Raw genomic sequence first — 19,296 nt, 5'->3', positions numbered from 1 at the left:
AACCAAACATGCTGTGCTAATTAACAAACGAGAGAGGAGAGCACCATATTTGCTGAAATATGACACTCTCTTCCCCTCTCCCTAGCCCTGGCTCAAAATGTTGCTGCTGAGGACCACGCTCAAACCTATGCGCCATAGTGCAATTGTGTGTGCATGAGTCTAGCATAGGTTTTGTACTGAAAGGGTTCCCTCCCTGTACAAAATACTATGCCTAGACAACGTAAAACTATTCCTGCTTTGTATGTGTGTTGCACAGTGCAGCACACATGCAAAGTCTGTAAACAAAGAAGAAATGAAAACATCTCCCCTTTAAATGCCTGTTCTCAAGTGCAGTTAATTTTTTGTGCAAAATAGGGTCTCACATTTTTATAAGAAGGGTTTTGCGTCAAAAAGCATGGGAGGTTGCATGGAAATGCCCATGTATCACCCATGTAACGACCTGTTGACGCTCAGTAATGCAAAGCAACTAGTAAAAAACAAAAAAAACATTTTGTCACTTTTGTGATGCAAACACAGCACATACTGTATGTAAATCTGGCCCATTGTTTATTGGGAAGGAATAGTGCACACCTGGGATAGTGAGTCAGACTGCATACTCAAGTTACTCAAGTCGTTGATAAAAAATGCAAAGGGATTCTGGTGTACTAATAGGTTTTGCATTTATAAGTGCGAGGTGCTTAGAATGAATCTTTTGGTTTATTGGTCATACTTTCTGCAGATGTAGTTTTCACAGTACTGTTCTACCTCTGCCTGATCTGGATGGATGCGGGTGATAACGCACTTTAAAAATACACATAACATAACAAGGCGCTGTAAGACGAATGACAGAGGCTATGGCCAATTTTAGAGGGTAAAGGAGTTAGGTCAATTCTATATTGGAAACACATATGGACCACTCCAGAGCTTAGCTCCTACTGAGAGGGGCTGAAGGAAGTTCTAGGTGCAGAAAGGATACCCTGGATTACGTATATAAAAGAGATATTGAGAAAGATAGGTTGTGGGGACCTATAGAAGGATCTAATGAGTACCGCTTTAAAGGGTACTTTAAAGGGGATCTTCACTCAGTATAAGACAAGCCTTTTGCATGCACAAGCCTCCTTTGGTATCTTGGCCGATTCTTTTCTTTTGACAAATGATTGACTTAAATTTGAGGCTCCGCTAGCAAGGAAGCTATACCTACAGTTCAGGTGCAGCACCTTACCTCTCGGCACGTTTACTGCCAATAAGGCTAGAGAGATGTAGCCAGTCAGGACAGCCTGCCCCTTTCCGGGTCAACTAGGTTACAGGGACCTCCATGATTTGTACTCACTCCTTGTAACCTGCTCTGAATGGTTAAAGAGAAAAGGGTGTACTCATCCCATAGAAGTAACTGAGGGGCATATTATCAAGGGGGTTTATCTCCGCTTTTTTGGCTTTAAAAGCCAAGAAAGCGGAGATAAAATGATCTCCCTATTACCTAGCTGTCGCTAACACCAGTTAGCGACAGCTAGTAGGAGATAGCGACCATCTTGGGCCCCACTTTGCATGTTAGTGATATTTATCACTAATGACATGCAAAGTGGGCGTGCCAAGATGTTTGCGACTGGAAACAGTCGCTAACATCGCTATCTCCAATTACCAACTTATGGAGATATTCGCGCTAAGCGCGAATATCTCCAAAAGCTAACACCTGCCCCTGAACAGTTCTTAGCCATGTTATCCAATGGTAGGTGGATAACATGGCTAAGAGCATTAGCTCGGTAATGCATGAATATCGCTGACTTTTCAGCGATATTCATGCATTGCGGCCGTTTTTTATCGCATTTGCGATTAACCTTGGTAATACCAAGGCTTATTTGCGATAAAAATCGCCGCAGCTCAGCGGTAAATTTTTGTCTCTAACCAAGCAATAGCGATAATTATCGCTATTGCTTGGTAATATGCCCCTTAATTTTGTATTATAAAGCTTAAGAAGAAATGTAACCACTTGTGTTATGTACCCTATTTATAGAATACGGTCAGCCATGAGAGCTTAGTAGACCAGCTCCAGAACCTGGGGATGAAAGGCACAGCAATGGATCTCCTGAAATTATTTTTAACAAATCGACAACACAATGTGGCAATGGGCAATTTTGTTTCTACGCAGTTTTCTCTGCCGTGCAGAGTTCCACAGGGATCAGCACTGACCCCAACACTTTTTAATCTCTGTGTTACACCACTTGCGTCAATCATCAAAAATGCTGGTTTTACCTTGGCATAGTATGCGAATGACACCCAAATTGTGGTGTCACTGACTAACGGTGATAACAACCCAGGTGAGGCACTCAGCTCATGTATGAGCAAGGTAAGCAACTGGATGGATTGCAATTGCCTGAAGCTGAATATCTCAAAGACCTAGGTCATCATCTTTCACAATAAACCCTCTCTCTGGACACATGATTGGTGGCCGCCTAAGCTGGGCTCACTGACCACACCCTCAACCAAGGTAAAGAACCTAGGAGTAATGCTAGACAGTGAACTGAAATTCAAAGAGCAAGTTAATACAATTACATCTGCATCCTTTTGCTCCATAAGGTTGATAAGATAAATCGAAAAATAATTGCACCGATAACTTTCAAAAACAGTGACCATGGCTATGGTCCTTACGAGGATTGATTACTGTAATAGCCTCTACCGCACTCTAACATCAGGCCTTGTGAATAGACACCAGATTTAGCAGAATGCTGCTCCCCATTTCATCTTTAAAATTCCCAAATATAAATCAGTGGGAGAAGCCATTAGAAAACTGCACTGGTTGCCAGTCAGACAACGTTGCAAGTTCAAGACCCTCTGTCTGGCATTTGAATCTCTGCGTTGACCCGAACCTGACCAATTTAAGAAAAAACTTAAATGGTACATATTGGCAAGAGCATTATGCTCATGCTTCACCAGGAAAATGGTGGTCTCCCCCTTTAACCCCTTGGCCGCGGTGGTAATTCCGCCGCGGCGCTAGGGGGCAGGGGGGGCGCACGGCGCCTCCATGCTCGTGACGGAACCACTCCATCACGAGCCACGGTGGCGCTGTGCTTGTGACGGAATGGTTCCGTCACGGCCCCGGCATCCAGGCACGGAGAGGCAAATATAGTCCTGGGAATGGTCAGGGGTAGTGTCATGTGAACATCTGCAGGACAGCAATAAAAGCATCAGGGGGAGAAGGTTAGGTTAGGCCAAGTGTGCTACACTGCAGACACTCTACAGTTCCAATTCACCTAGTCAAGGCCAAACTCAGTGGGGGATGTTGCCGGTTGGGAGAGAAAGAGCTCCATAACACTCAGCATGCCTAGCCACAATGGCCAGCTAGGGCCAAACCAGGATGGGCCCCCACAGGTTCGAAGCGAGGGACATGCAGCTAAGGCCATAGACCGTGCCCTCAAGGATGGGGGCCTGGGTCCGACACACCCCCATGCCCTTACCCACTGAACACTCAAAAGCAGTGGCCTCATCGCCATCCAGGCCAGGGTACAGTTATCAGGCACCACCACAAGAGACCCCTGGAGGGGAATCCACCTAGGCACATAGTCATACTGGTCCTGCCATCCCTCTGCTTAGTCCACCTAATCCTGGGGGGTGGTGGGGGGGGGGGCTCAGTAGCTTCAGTGTCAGCCAGGCCAACAACATTACCCAGTTCAGCCAATGGTGGCACCAACAGGGGTTCTGACAACTGTACACAGTGTTGAGTGGGGGGATGATTCAGGGTCAGCAAAATCGTCAGGCAGTGGCGGTGCTGTCTCTAATCAGTGAGCAAGCAGTCCCTCCGCCACCATCTCAGGCCACACACCTTCACTGCGGCCAGATCCCATCCCAACGTTGCTCTGACTCAGGGGGACTAGCAAGTCTGTGGAAGAAAGCACCGGTAGGGAATACCTTTAGGAGGCAGGTGAGGCAGGTTTAGGCTGCAGATGCATCAGCTGGTGCAGGATTGCTGATGGATAATGAGGCAAGTGTGCAGAGCCTGGCAAGAGCGCATCCACTATCTTGGCTAGCAAGCTAGCCATGCTCCTTGTGGGACTCTGAGAATCCCCTTATAATTGAGGAATTCCAGTCCCTGCCAGCAGGTGACGTCTCAGAGTAAAACACCATAGATCAGCAGCATTGCCAGTTACTGGATGAATCAGCATTAACTGGACCATGCTATGAGGTCCTAGGCGTAAAATGCCAGAATTCCCACTTTTGATAAAGTTCAGTAATCTCTGTAACTTCATGGCCATGGAAAAAAACTTACAGTGTTAAATATGTAAAAGATACCAGCTCAGGCTTCACCAGGAAAATGGTGGTCTCCCCCTTTAACCCCTTGGCCGCGGTGGTAATTCCGCCGCGGCGCTAGGGGGCAGGGGGGGCACACGGCGCCTCCATGCTCGTGACGGAACCACTCCATCACGAGCCACGGTGGCGCTGTGCTTGTGACGGAATGGTTCCGTCACGGCCCCGCCCACTCAATAGAACACGCCGTGCAGGCGTAAAATCAGCAACGCGCAGGCGCAGCGGCCGGGCCGTGACGGAACCATTCCGTCACCAGCACAGCCCCGCCGTGGCTAATGACGGAATGGTTCCGTCACGAGCGTGCAAGGGGTTAAAAAGGCAACCTGATGGGGAGGAGTTTTTACAGGACCACTGCAATGCTCTGGAATAATTTGCTATTGACTGTGAGAACAGCTCCTTCCCTACTCAGCTTCAGAAAAGTCTTAAAAACCTGGCTTTTCATACAGGATGGATAAAAGCACCTTTGCCCCCTTTCTTTACACGTAGTAGCTGTTTGTGTTATCCTAGGTCAGACTCTATAGCGCCAAAGACGCCCCCGGGCTTGATCTGCGCATTATGAATTACATTTACATTACTGTACATTACATAGAATTAACCATGTATTCATATTAATAATTTAGATGCAGATTTTAGATTGACTGTTTTAATGTATCACGTATTCATTCATTGTCTTTGGTCTAATATTTTCATTGGATTTCATTTTTTTGTGCTTTTATGCCAGACAGCCCAAATAAAGATTTATGATACTGATAGTGATGACAGGCAGTGATTTTCTTAAAAAACCTAAAAGTTGAATCTGATGCCCAAAGTCACTCTGCAAGGGGAGTGGATGGGCGAGGAAGGATGTGGAGGGGTGCATAACACACGGAGCCCCTCTCACACTCATGAGAAGGCCCTCTGTGCAAATCATCAACTCTGCTGGGCCTCATTTATGAGGCCGTGCGTGAGTTTTGCGCTTCCGATGCGTCACTTTTTGTGACCCATCGGCGGCGTAAAACATGCCTCCTGATGCGCACTATTTACAAAGTGACGCATTTAAGCAGATGTGTCACTTTGTAAACCCCTGCGCTACATTATACCTGCGTCAAATATAATGTATGCAAAGGGGCGTTCACATGCAAAAAGCCTCGTAATAGTGACGCAGTGACATCTATGAGATTTCACTGGGTCACTTTAAGGACGCTGGTGCGTCAAAATCTTACGCCTGCCTCACAGCAGGCGTAAGACTGACGCAGGCCCTTTCACATGGGGCTTGCCTCATGTGAAAGGACGCATTTTCTGGAGTTACATCACTTTTGTGACACACTCCAGTAATGCGTGACTTTTGCGCCTACAGATACGTCAGAAATACTGACGTATCTGTAACTCCTTGCGACATGATGCGTCTCATTATAAATATGATGCATCAATCATGTCGCAGGGAGAGCGCAGTGAAAAGTGACGCATCGCTGTTTTCATGCAGCGATGCGTCACTTTTCATAAATAAGGCCCTGCTGTGTTTAGCAGGACATTCTGCCCTGAGGCTAGAAGACAGCATTCCTGCTCTTATTTTTTAGGGAGAGGCGGAAGGTGAGGCAGAGGAACAGAGGACGAGGGGGTGCCAAAGGCTGAGCTACATTCTAGGGAGAAATGCAAACATGCAGGGCAACGTAATATTGGTAGGATTAGAAGATATCCAACAGAATTATTCCTACTTTCTAAAGGTTTGTCCTTTGTACCTGCAGGGAGCTACGACCCTGTCCAATTGAATGTAGAAATCTTGATTTAGGACAATCCGATTGCATATCGATGTTTTTTAATAGATCTAATTTCACACCCCCCACTCCCACCCCACATCAGATATGCCCCCGCAGGTGACGACCTTCGAAAAAACCATCTTACAAGATGTAAATTCATTGCATTAGAGGCAACACTGCTTTCCTTTTGGCACCGTATAGTCAAGCACACAATGAGTTTCTGTTTGTGTAAATATTTATATGTGCCATTGTATTTAAAGCCCTGACTGGCATTGGGTGATTTTATTTTTTCTAAGTTAAAGGATTCACAGTTCTTATATGTTCCTGAGGATCCCAGACGTTACCTGGCAGAAACGCGTCCACTTTCTTAATAAACAAGCATTGGAAATGCAATAGGTCTCGCACCATTAGAGTTAGTGCTTTTAGAATTGTTTATGGGTTTTTTTTGTAAATGTTTAGCATTTTTGTTTCCTGTAGCCAATGCTAAAGTATTACAAATAAAAAAAGCCATAAACATTTCTAAAAACTCTAACTGAAATGGTCTGAGAACTATTGCACTGTGTGAGGGTGAGGGTGAGTGAGGGTGAGGGTGAGTGAGGGTGAGTGAGGGTGAGTGAGGGTGAGTGAGGGTGAGGGGTTGAGGGTGAGGGTGAGTGAGGGTGAGTGAGGGTGAGTGAGGGTGAGTGAGGGTGAGTGAGGGTGAGGGTTGAGGTTGAGGGTGAGGTGTTGAGGGTGAGTGAGGGTGAGGGTGAGTGAGGGTGAGGGTGAGGGTGAGTGAGGTGTTGAGGGTGAGTGAGGGTGAGGGTGAGTGAGGGTGAGGGGTTTTGGGTGAGTGAGGGTGAGGGGGAGTAGTTGAGGCTGAGTGAGGGTGAGTGAGAGTGAGGGTGAGTGAGGGGTTGAGGGTGAGGGTTGAGGGTGAGTGAGTGAGGGTGAGGGGTTGAGGGTGAGTGAGGGTGAGGGTGAGTGAGGGTGAGGGGTTGAGGGCGAGTGAGGATGAGTGAGAGTGAGGGTGAGTGAGGGGTTGAGGGTGAGGGGTTGAGGGTGAGTGAGGGTTTGAGGGTGAGGGGTTGAGGGTGAGTGAGGGTGAGTGAGGGTGAGGGTGAGGGGTTGAGGGGGAGGGGTCGAGGGGGAGGGGTCGAGGGGGAGGGGTTGAGGGTGAGTGAGGGTGAGTGAGTGAGGGTGAGGGGTTGAGGGGGAGTGAGGGGTTGAGGGTGGGTGAGTGAGGGTGAGGGTTTGAGGGTGAGGGGTTGAGAGTGAGTGAGTGAGGGTGAGGGGTTGAGGGTGAGTGAGGATGAGTGAGAGTGAGAGTGAGTGAGGGGTTGAGGGTGAGGGGTTGAGGGTGAGTGAGGGTGAGGGTGAGTGAGGGTGAGGGGTTGAGGGTGAGTGAGGGTGAGTGAGGGTGAGTGAGGGTGAGTGAGGGTGAGGGGTTGAGGGTGAGTGAGGATGAGTGAGAGTGAGGGTGAGTGAGGGGTTGAGGGTGAGTGAGGGGTTGAGGGTGAGTGATGGTCAGGGTGAGTGAGGGTGAGGGTGGGTGAGGGGTTGAGGGTGAGTGAGGGTGAGTTTGAGGGGTTGAGGGTGAGGGTGAGTGAGGGTGAGGGTGAGTGAGGGTGAGGGGTTGAGGGTGAGTGAGGGTGAGGGTGAGTGAGGGTGAGGGGTTGAGGGTGAGGGGTTGAGGGTGAGGGGTTGAGGGTGAGTGAGTGAGGGGTTGAGGGTGAGTGAGGGTGAGGGGTTGAGGGTGAGTGAGGGTGAGGGGTTGAGGGGGAGGGGCTGAGGGTGAGTGAGGGTGAGGGGTTGAGGGTGAGTGAGGGTGAGGGGTTGAGGGTGAGTGAGGGTGAGGGCGAGTGAGGGTGAGGGGTTGAGGGTGAGGGGTTGAGGGTGAGGGTGAGGGGTTGAGGGTGAGTGAGTGAGGGTGAGTGAGGGTGAGTGAGGGTGAGGGGTGAGGGGGAGGGTTGAGGGTGAGTGAGGGTGAGGGGTTGAGGGTGAGTGAGGGTGAGGGGTTGAGGGTGAGTGAGGGTGAGTGAGGGTGAGGGGTTGAGGGTGAGTGAGGGTGAGGGGTTGAGGGTGAGTGAGGGTGAGTGAGGGTGAGGGGTTGAGGGTGAGTGAGGGTGAGGGGTTGAGGGTGAGTGAGGGTGAGTGAGGGTGAGGGTGAGGCTGAGGGGTTGAGGGTGAGTGAGAGTGAGTGTTGTGAGAGAGGGGTGATGAGGCCTGGTTGTTGTGAGAGAGGGGTGATGAGTCCTGGTTGTTTTGAGGTACAGCTGATGAGGCCTGGTTGTTGTGAAGTATCTGACTTTCTTGTGAAGACAAGTGCGTCATAAGCTTAAACGAGAGCCTTGCATTCTCTGTTCCCGATCCTTGCACCCATGCATGGCTCGGGTCTCAGGGCAGCTACCAGGAGTTCTAACAGCTCTCATCAGGTTTCTACAGCTAGTTCCCCGGTTTTGTGGGCTGGGCATGAATAGTGGGCAAGAAACAGCTAATTATAGAAGGGCCGCTTTTGAATGAATTCATTAATAAACCTTTACACCGCAGATATTCAAAGGTCAAGCCACTGATGAGTTGTGATGTTTTGTTTTGTAAGAGGTGTTAAGCTGACTTGCAGGCGCCGGAGAGAATTCACACGGCAATTTGCCCGCCTCCGTTTCAGTTGCAGACTGTTTATGAGCTCAGCAGCAAGGTTTTGGTTGGTTAATCACAGGAACCCTCAAGAGGTGTAGAATTAAATGTTAAACCTGAGGTAGGATGGGGCCTTCCCACGGCTGCATTTATCCACAGTCCGGCTTCCAGGAAGAGGTGAGGTGAGTGGCACACGTCTGTCTCGTACAGCTTTTCCTTGGGTTGGTGAGCCTGCGGGGGCTCTCGTAAGTCAGGCTGCCCTGTTTGCCTCTGGAGAAAGACAAGCCCTAGCTCGTCTGCAGCGAAAGTGGGGGTGCTGGCTTGTGGCCATGACAGACGGTACACTGAAAAGCAGAGTGGAGGGCGGCCTCTGAATTCCAGCATGCCCTGACGTGTCGGCGGGGACAGAAGTGTATGCAGCCCCTCCTCCCCCCACGCTCAAGGCTGGCAGCCTGAAGGAAGAGACAGCTGGAGCGGTGGGTTATGTGAGGAATCTTTCACTCGAGTGTGCCGGGTCAGAGGCCTACCTCTAGGGTCAGTGAGCAGAGCCTTGTGTAATGTGTGCACCTGCAAACAAACCAGGACAAGCACAAGCGCTAATACACACAGCCCTGTACACACAACGAGTAACGGCTTGAGGAGGTGAGGGAAGGGCTAAAGGCAACAATGTCACTGGGTGAAAAGAAAGAGAAAGCAGGGTAACCTGACCCAGGAGGGGGGAGGAGGGAGGAGAAATGCGTCTCGGCTGGAGCAGGGGGCGGAGCAGGGAGAGCGGGCTTAGAAATGTACTTCACACGGCCGGCCGGTCGTGAAACTGAAAGCATGGCCGGCCGGCCGTGAAAGCCTTTGATGCCGCAGGGGGTGGAGCGGCACCAGCTGGGAGAGTAGGCAAGGCAGGCGGCTGGGGGCATGTGCACGCGCTTTTAAGCTCAATGCGCATGCGCATTGAGCTTAAATTTCTCGTGCACTGCAAGGAATCGCCACGATTCCTTGCAAGATGGATAAAGAGTGGATAAGCCACCATAGTCTCGCTTGCTCGATGCGCATGCGCATCGACAGGCGAGACCTAAAAACAAGTCCACCACAATCTGAAAATGATACTGATACAAGGATCACCAGCCTCATCAAATTCATTGTGGGACACTTGGAAATTAGGCAATTGGTTTAATGGACCACCTTGGAGACGAACCCAAAGCAAAAAGTGTAAAATTGGGCCATGTGTGTTTGAGAAATGTCTATATAAGGACATGGGCCCACATGCATCAAGCATTTTTGCAGTCGCAGACGGTGCGATTCCTTAAAATCGGCCGTTTGCGAATGCAAAAGTGCTTGTTGGGATGCATCATGCCATTTTAGAAGTCGCATATTTTTTACGATTTCTAAAATTGCGTTAGCATTTAAGAAATCGCAATTGTGCGATTTCTTAAATGCTATGCATCATTATAGAAAAATATGCGTTTTTTAAAATTGGAAGTGCAAATTACCACGAAGTTCAACTTCGTGGTAAATTGCGAAATTGATTAAAAATGCACAAAAATGCATTTTTTAAACTGTAAAGTTACACACACACATGTCCTTAGGACATGTGTGTATGTAACTTATGCTGAAAAGTACATTTCAGGGGTGCATGGGGGGGTCCTTTGGACCCCCCCTGCACCCATGAAATTTTCTAAGTGCCACTCGCAATTTCCATTGACTCCTATGGGCCTTTTGGCCCATAGGAATCAAAGGGAATTGCGAAAATTAAGTTAAGAAATCGGTATTTCTTTGGGATTCGGTAAAAAATGCGATTTTTACCGAATCCCACAAGAATACCGAAAATATTAAAGCATATCATTTCTTAATTTGCGATTCCTTATTTTTTGCAAATTAAGAAATGCAAAAAGACACAATGATGCATGTGGGGCATGGTGTGTTGCATGACATTTGTATTAAGTATGGAATGTATTCTAAAGGCATGCATGTTATGATTAAAAATAATGGAGACTGCTAATATGATGGAACACAAGTGTTGCAAAATGTTATGAGAATCTAACATTAATTGAGGTATTATTGTGGTACAAACAAAGTGTAATTTACCCATTATGTCTGTTATACACAACATAACTGTTGTCTGATATGTGGATGCTATTTATTTTGTTGATTTGTGTATGCATTGTAAATGGTGGCATGTTATGTAATATGTACCACTCTCTGCCGTGAAGTGTAGCCACGATTCCTTTACATATATGCTGAGCATGTTATGATATGCATATTTACACATAGCACTTTCCATACTACTTGTGAAACATTAAGTGCACTTATTAGCACTGATGTTGTTCCTGGTTACAACCCTCATTTTCTGAACTCTTGCCCCCTGTTAGAGAGGGAAGAGGTTGAGGGATTAGAGTGAAAGAGACATGGTGGGGAGAGTCTGAGACTGGGGATAAAGGAAGATGGGTGTGAATTATGTGGGAAAGAAAGGAGGTATATGGAATGGAGAGAGAATACAGTAGAGGCTGCTACTGGATTCAGGGGGTGAGCTGAGGGAAGGGAGGGCAGAGGCAGGGTGTAGTGTAGTTCCTATATTCCCACTAGGCTCTGCGCATTGGAATAATATATCCTATAGAATTGACGTAGGACTGAGGTCCACTAGGTCTCTATCGAATATATTAGACTTAATTGTGAGTGCCATCTAGCTCAGAGGTCACTAGAAACTTTCTCGAATAAACAAGAAGGGATTTGTTTCTGACAACCGCATAAACACGACAACTTTGTTTCCCAAGAATAAGAAATCTATCTCTAGAGTCGTGGAAACAAGAGATAGATATTTCAATCAGTCAATCGTGCATGCTTCGTTTCACCAGAGGTGAAGAGAAATAGAGAGACGGGCGTTTTCAATAAAAGTATTCTTTCTCATGCAGAAGAAACAAACTGCTACAATCGTAATACTGACTGTAAAGAATAATGCGTACAGCAAGAAGAGTATTATGAAATAATACTGTAAAAGCATGTTATGGTTTAAGCCATAAAATACATAGAATACATACATTAAATAATACTAAAAGTGCTCAACTGGTGCTTCTAATTATGCCTAACCCGTTGTACCTAACCTAGGTCTAGTACGAGGGAAGAAGTAAGTGAGGTGTAGTTTAGGTTTAGTATAGCCAAGAATCTATCCAAGATTTCTCTTAGGGTCTAATCAGCTCCGTACCTTGGTTAAGAATGAAGGAGGTCTGGTATCTCTCTATCTCAGGACTCGATTTCCCAACAACCCGCAAGGGTAGCTTGGAAACACTGGAGCTGGATTTCTCTGCAAGAGAAAAGACAGCGTCTCTCTCAGTGCGTCTGCTGGAGGGTCGGCTTCCTTCGGCACTTGCTGCAGTGAGATGAGTCGGGGAAGTAGATAGTCGAACTGCTCCAAACTACTGTGTGTTTGCTTGGGCAAGTGTGGGTATATTTATACCTTGAAGGTGCAGAGTTTGACGTAAGGTCCCTGACTGCTGAAGGCGAGTTTTACAAGAAATCGTTGTGGATTTTCGGAACTAGTGGAAGTAGCCATGCCGTTTTTGGACTGCATGAGCTATGTCTAAATATGGTTATGATTTTTATGCCTATATAAGGATAGGGTGATTTATACCTATATAAGGGCATGAATCAGGAAAATTACAATAGTGTCCTAAAATCCTATACAAAAAGGGGATGAGAATGAATTAAAAAAAAAACACTTACCTGAAATGCCGGCAGTCGCCTCTCCTCCAGTCGCTTTCTGTCCCGGCCAGCAGCAGGAATAACCCGGCTACCAGGTTTCCCTGATCCAATCACAACACTGCACTGCAGCATTGTGATTGGTCTGACCACCATGGAACGGCTTTCAGATGGGGAATTGGAGGCTGTGCATGTTCCTCACCAGATTGCGTAATGCAGCCTGGTGGGGAAGATGCAAAGTGCGCATTACTGTTTGGCCGACCCGAGAGGGCCGGTCAAGCAATCATGCCCACTTATGGAGTGCAACTCACTCCTCTCCCCTGCACTGCCCAGCCATGGCATGCCCCGCACTGAGAGACACTGATTGCTAAGGAAAACTAAAATGATAATAACAATAGTTATTATCATTAGTTTCCTTCTGTTCAGTAGGGTGACGCTCCTCCGCCATAGTGGAGTAGCCACCACTAAGTGAATAATAACGAGACTGAGTGGAGGAAAAAGGGCGAGTGGTGGACAAAGAGTGAGACATAGAAGATGACAATGCGGATAGACAGACACACAGAAATATGATAAGCAAAATCAACAGGAAATAGTACTGAAGAGTAAACATTGTTTTCATGCTGATTTTATTTTTGGTGGCTCAGCTTGTTCTTGAGCTCTTTGAGGCAAGATGGACCCTTAGCTTGGCCATTGCACAGCTCTTCCCTGAAAATCTCTAGCTTGCCCACCTTTACCTTTAGCGTCTACAGTAGGGGTCTCCACAAGAATGCCTCCACAGCCTTCAGCCATGTGGAATTGGGCGCACTGCAGAGGCAACCCACCCTCTGTGGGTAACCACTCGCTGCAGCGGAGGCATGATGAAACTTGAGGGGACCCCCTACAAAGTACACGGAGCGCCCCTGACCCAGTCAGGAGCTCTCAAGCCAGGGGCTGCATCCCATGCACAGTGCCAGAGCGGGCCCCCTGGAGGTCGGGGGTCCCCACACCGCAAGACCTGCAGAAGCTAATGTGATGCCACTGCCCTACAGTGGTTTGCAGTGGGGATTAGCTGCAGGAGCAAAACTTCCACCACAGGCAGCCGCCCCACACTGTGCATGACCTGCAACTAGATAGATAGGCCTGCTATGTGGGTATGTGTTTCATTAAATTTTTGAGTCATTCAGTTTGGAAGTTCTATTCCCTTAGCTACTGCACTTGCACTAAGAATTTGCTTTGTTCACACATTGGAAACAAGCTAAACATATGATTAGAGAACACAGCACCATGACTTAATACCCTTTGACTACCCGTGGACTACCATTTTGTTATTTTTCACAGCGGCCAACAGAAATATAATTATTTAAAGTAATCATTTTTTGTATTCAAATCACTGCTTCTTGGTGAAGACTTTTCATTCTGCACATCCTTCTCTGAAATTCACAAGGGTTTCGAGCAGCATGGTACAACTTTGCATAGGTATTTACTCCTTTCTCCACGGAGCTCGTGACTATGCTAGCTCTTGCAGAATCAAGGACCAGTACACATCCACCACCGTCTGAGCTTCCACCAACCCTACAGACACCTGTGCTCCACCCCCCCTCTCCCTTGCACACACCTCCTGCATCCACTGAAGCAACTTTGGAGGATGCTCCTTCCCTGAAGTCTTCACGCAAGTGTTCCAGCAGCATGGTTCAATTTTGGATAGTTAGTTCCTCCTTATTGTCCACGGGTCTCGTGACTATACTAGCTCTTGCAGTGTTGATTAGAAAATGGGATTGCCTCATGTGCACATTTCGTGGATTGGCTTTTATAGAATTAAATGGCAAAACCTTTTATGTTTGGTAGAATGCATTTCAATATCTAAGCAACCATAAATGACAAATGTGAATTGTCAAGGTTATTATTTTGGCACAGTTATCGATTTTACTTTATCTTACAAAATGAAAGAATACTTTGAAAAATGGATGCAACTTTTTCTGCAAACTGCCTATGTATATTCAAACATCTATCAAAAGTGGAAATGGTCTGACCAGGTTTGTCCACAAATAGACAACCCTGCAAATATATCAACAAAGCAGGGTCTACATACCTCTGAGACCCTTGCCTTGAATCTATATACGATTCTGAAAAGGGGGGGTTGATTCAGAAAAGGGGGGGGGGTGGTGATGAACAGAGTGAATCTATATACAACAATAACATACAGTTCCACATGCCCGGAATTTCCCAAAGAGTTGGAATGCAGAAGACAATAGGATTTTCTAGGCAACCTGTAGGAATGAACCTAATTCAAACGGTAAGTCTGCACAAAACACATCATGAGCACAAAGGCCCTTCACAGTGCCACCTTTAATTCATAATTTATTTTTATTCAAATGTTTTTACATCGTTTTAGACCTGTGGATCCTACTTGGATCCAACACAAAACTCAATTTCTTATGCATGGTGTTTCCATAACACCCTTCATGTGTTAGCCAAGGGTCCACAGAGCATAAAACGTTCAAAATAAAATGCAGTGTATCATTAATCCAATACAGAGCAAGTGTTAGGCTTAAACATGACATATGAAGTAAGTCTTTGTGTCAAGAAGGTTTCACAGTCTTCAATTTGCTTTAAAATCTTATGTGAGAAGTGCGTTCAGGAGCCTTGATAATTGTGGATGTTTATAAGTGTTTTATATGGTTTTATATGTAGTTAAGTATGTATCTATTTTCAACCCTGATGAAGTCCTCTTGGAGGGATGAAATAAGTTAGCTTAGCTGGATTTTTGTATGTGAAGAATATGAGTATTTTCAAGATTCAAGATTATGGCTCTTGTGTATCTATGGATTGAATGAAGAACTTTCCATCTTGACAGACCGATTATTAATTCAATGATCATATAAATAAATCACTCAAGTGCTCTATTGATATTTAGTAGTGCTCCTTGCATTGTCGAGAATATTTACCAAATAGTCTGCTAGTGTCTCACTGGGGAAACATCCTTTACATCGCAGTGATTACACAGCGATGCTTTTAGAATGCAGCCAAGACAACCCAAGCGTTACACCGACTTGCGCTGGATGGCGCTATATCCTAAGGAATATAAAGATTTACTATTCAATCAATCAATCAAACAATTTATATAGTGCGCTACTCACCCGGAAGGGTCTCAAGGCGCTGGGAGGGAGGGGTCCGTTACTGCTCGAAGAGCCAGGTCTTGAGTTGCTTCCTGAAGGAGAGATGGTCGTGGGTCAGCCGTAGGTGGATGGGGAGGGAGTTCCATGTCTTGCCCTCCAGGTTGGAGAAGGATCTTCCTCCGGCGGTGGCTCTGCAAGTGCGTGGTACTGTGGCGAGGGCGAGGCTGGTCGATCGCAGCTGGCGGGTGGGCATGTAGAAAGTGAGGCGGTTGTTGAGGTACTTGGCGCCCTGGTCAAGGAGAGCCTTGTGTGCGTGGGTGAGGAGTCTAAACGTGATCCTCTTGCTGACGGGGAGCCAGTGCAGGTCTCTCAGGTGGACGGAGATGTGGTTGTGGCGGGGGATGAACAGGATGAGTCATGCGGAGGGGTTCTGTATGTGCTGGAGTCTTTTCTGTAGTTTGGCAGTGGTTCCTGCATAGAGGGTGTTCCCGTAGTCCAGTCGGCTGGTGACGAGTGCCTGGGTGACCGTCTTCCTGGTTTCGGTGGGCATCCATCAGAAGATCTTACGGAGCATGCGCAAGTTGTTGAAGCAGGATGACGAGACGGAGTTGACTTGTCTGGTCATCGAGAGGGAGGAGTCCAGGAAGAAGCCCAGGTTTCGTGTGTGGTCCGTTGGCTTGGGGGTGGTGCCCAGTGCAGGGGGCCACCAGGAGTCGTCCCAGGCGGAGGGGTATGATCCCAGGATGAGGACTTCCGTCTTGTCTGAGTTCAGTTTCAGACGGCTGTTCTTCATCCACTCGGCGACGTCTTTCGTTCCTTTGTGTAGGCTGGCTCTGGCGGTGGCGGGGTCGTTGGTGAGGGAGAGGATCAGCTGGGTGTCATTTACTATTCATTACTAGTACGTGTACTATTCACTCGGAACAAGTGACATTGGTTAACGTTAAATTGGAACCGTTATTCAGCAGGTCATGGTGCTTGGGGATAGAAGAAGTAGGACTAACTGATAAAACACAACTTAACCCTGGCATTAAAGCACTACACATTCCATGCAGCAAAATGGTATCACACAGAAGAGAGTGACCTGGTCCTAGGGGATTTCTGCAGATAGATGTGCTAGTAAACACAGGGTCATCTTCATTTAAACATGATGTGAATTGTGCATGTTTTCACTACAACATTCTGAATCTGTTTTAGGTGATACCGTTGCATAGCAGGAAGTCCACAATACAGACCGTGACTATAGTGAAAGCACAAATAAATGTTAGGGTTGATTACAGGTGATCTTTCAATCAGGAAGTGACAGTTCCACTGAGCCACTCAAACTCCTAAACTGATTACTTAAGGAGCAGGCTGAACTATCCTGACTTGCCAAAGTCCATTATGAGGTGACCCTTACAGCACAGGAAACGTCCCAATCTAAATATTGTAAAATGGCCGCAAGGGGACAGGTATAGGTAATATACAAAGTTCAGTAAATACATTTTATCAGGCACATAAAAAAATGATAAATGCATTGGAAAGGTTTACAGCGGTAGAAGAATTTACCAACCAAAGAGAACCTCCATGAGACTAAGGGCTATGGAGGTCAGGAAGAGGTTTCAACACCAAACATCTACAACTCTGTCTTGGGTGTGTCTAGTTGCATACTCTTACAAATGGCTCTACCACAGCAGGAAGGTGTAGGAGTTGAAAAGTCAGCACACGTAAATTTGCACGTGCTAATTATGAGTATGCAAAAATGCACTTTTTTACAGGTGTTACAAATTGCAGTGCAAGCATTGCGATCCCTTGTGAACTGCAAGGGAAAGGGGATGATAGAGGTGTTTCTCAAGGCTTGCGATTTACAAAAGAATGCCCAAGACAACTGCAGAGGGTGTGGGCGGTAACCATTCCCAAAGTGTAAGTTGTTCAAATTCAACAATTAGTCACAGAGAGGTGCGGGATCTGACCGTACAGACCACTGCTTGCACTTCCGACACATTCGCTATGTGATGCTGTGAGTGACATTGTGGCTACTGCCCTTTTCAGGCTCATAATGCAGGCGCAATGCAAATGCAAATATTGGGTTATGATGTGCTGTCCCATATAGGGCACTGTGCCATCATTCACTAGTTTTTACAAGAAGTGTCACTCCCGCTCCCGCTTCAATTTCCATAAAATGGGTGGACTGGATTGTTATTGCAAAAATACTCTTTGCAGTGCAATAACTTTGCCAATTAAAGCAGTGTTTATGTTTATGTTTATGTTTATTAGATTTGTATTGCGCACAAATACCCGAAGGTGTCTCGGCGCAGAGGATTGTACAATGACAAGTATAATGCAAATGGAATCATTGATCAAATAGCCATGTTTTCAGTTGTTTTCGGAAAATTAAAGGATTGGACTGGTCTTGATGGTGAGAGGGAGAGTATTCCAAAGCCTTGCAGTAGCTACTGAAAAGCGTCTATCTCCCCAAACAACAGTTCTGGTGCGGGGAAGAGGAAGAAGGTAGTTAGATGCGGAGCGAAGAGACCTGCTCGGGGTGTAGATCTTGAAAGCCTTTATTAGAAATTGAGGGCCTGAGTTGTGGATGGCTTTATACGCAATACAGAGGGCCTTGAATTTTATGCGGCTCCTGACTCTAAGCCAGTGCAGTTGACGTATGGCCGCCAAAACAGAGTGGTATTTGGGAATGGAAAGTAGTACCCTTGCCGCCGCATTTTGGACCGATTGCAGTTTGTCCACTACCTGCTGCTGGGCATTTAGCAGGAGGGCATTGCAATAGTCCAGTTTTGAGAATATTAGAGTAGTTATCAAAGTGTGGCTTTATTTGTATGATAGTGAAGGTTTCTAAAATGTGTTAATAAATGAATGTCCAGCCATATTCAAAGCAAAATGTATCTGGTGATGTATTCATCCGACGTAATGTAATTATTCTGAGATTTATCCTTTATATTGCCTTTTATATTTATCTTTCCCTGTTTGGTACATACATTGGACATTTTCGCAACCAGAAGACGGTGTAATATCATACTTATTTTACTCGTGATAAAGCAGTTTGTTCAATAACCTATTACAGAGCAACTTTCGAGCCGCGTCTCTTGTCAATGAATAGTGAGGTGGGCATGTAGTTAAACCACATATTTATAAAGTATTTAAACATTCATACACTTGTATTACATAGATATAAAAATCATGAATAACAATTTCAAGAATACACCATAAGGACCTGGGAAGACATGTACGTGGCCTCAGAATCAGCAGCTTTAAGTAGTTACGTAGTGCTGCCTGGAATTAAAGGTACACAAACAGAGCTGGGCCACTCTAAGGGACATTGGGAATACACTAGACTTTTTGACTGCATTTGGGGCAGAGAGAATTGGGGGACCAACAGATAAACACCTCGAGTGCCAGCCGAGAGAAAAGACAAACTCTTCTTGTAGACACTTATTTCAGGGGTCTCCCTCACAAACAGTTGCGACGTAACTCGTAGCCCCGATTTCTCATCTGCTGTTGAAAACTGTCATGTTCCAGAGGTCAAAAGAAGCAGATTATGCCTGTCTGTAATAAAATAAAGCTTTTACATCAGCACCTATATTGGTCCAATCCATCTTTGAAAGTGATGCTTATTTTGGAACGTACAATGTTATATCGAGTCAACTATCGTTTGGGCAGCGGTGCAATTTACTTCAGGTAGCCTGTCGTGCAAATGAACATTCCTCCTGCATTAAGTGACCACCAATTGGAAATATTAAAGGATTTTGTCGGAAAATGCATCACACGACCACTTACCAGTCTTAGGGGGATATTCACAAGAACGTGTGCTAAACATCACCAAAAAATGCTAACCCAACTTTACACATCGCAGCCTATCACAGGAAAATAGCCCTGTGTCAACGTGGAATTCA

General features: G+C 46.4%; 1 protein-coding gene across 1 annotated transcript in view; it reads right to left on the bottom strand.

Annotated features, from left to right (window-relative positions):
• The window catches only part of LOC144774100 (vomeronasal type-2 receptor 26-like), a 43,232-nt gene extending 29,251 nt beyond the window's left edge, over positions 1-13,981 (bottom strand). The window contains exons 1-2 of the mRNA XM_078659126.1: positions 13,909-13,981; positions 12,339-12,418 (exon numbers count right to left, since the gene is read on the bottom strand). Of these exons, the coding sequence (XP_078515252.1) occupies positions 12,339-12,418; positions 13,909-13,981 (153 nt within the window). The remainder of the gene's footprint in view (positions 1-12,338; positions 12,419-13,908) is intronic.
• Between the last annotated feature and the right edge of the window lie 5,315 nt (positions 13,982-19,296).

Source organism: Lissotriton helveticus, chromosome 8 (assembly GCF_964261635.1).
Source record: "Lissotriton helveticus chromosome 8, aLisHel1.1, whole genome shotgun sequence".
Lineage (NCBI taxonomy): Eukaryota > Metazoa > Chordata > Amphibia > Caudata > Salamandridae > Lissotriton > Lissotriton helveticus.
Note: the sequence above shows the minus strand (reverse complement) of the source record. Positions and strands in the feature narration are given on the sequence as shown.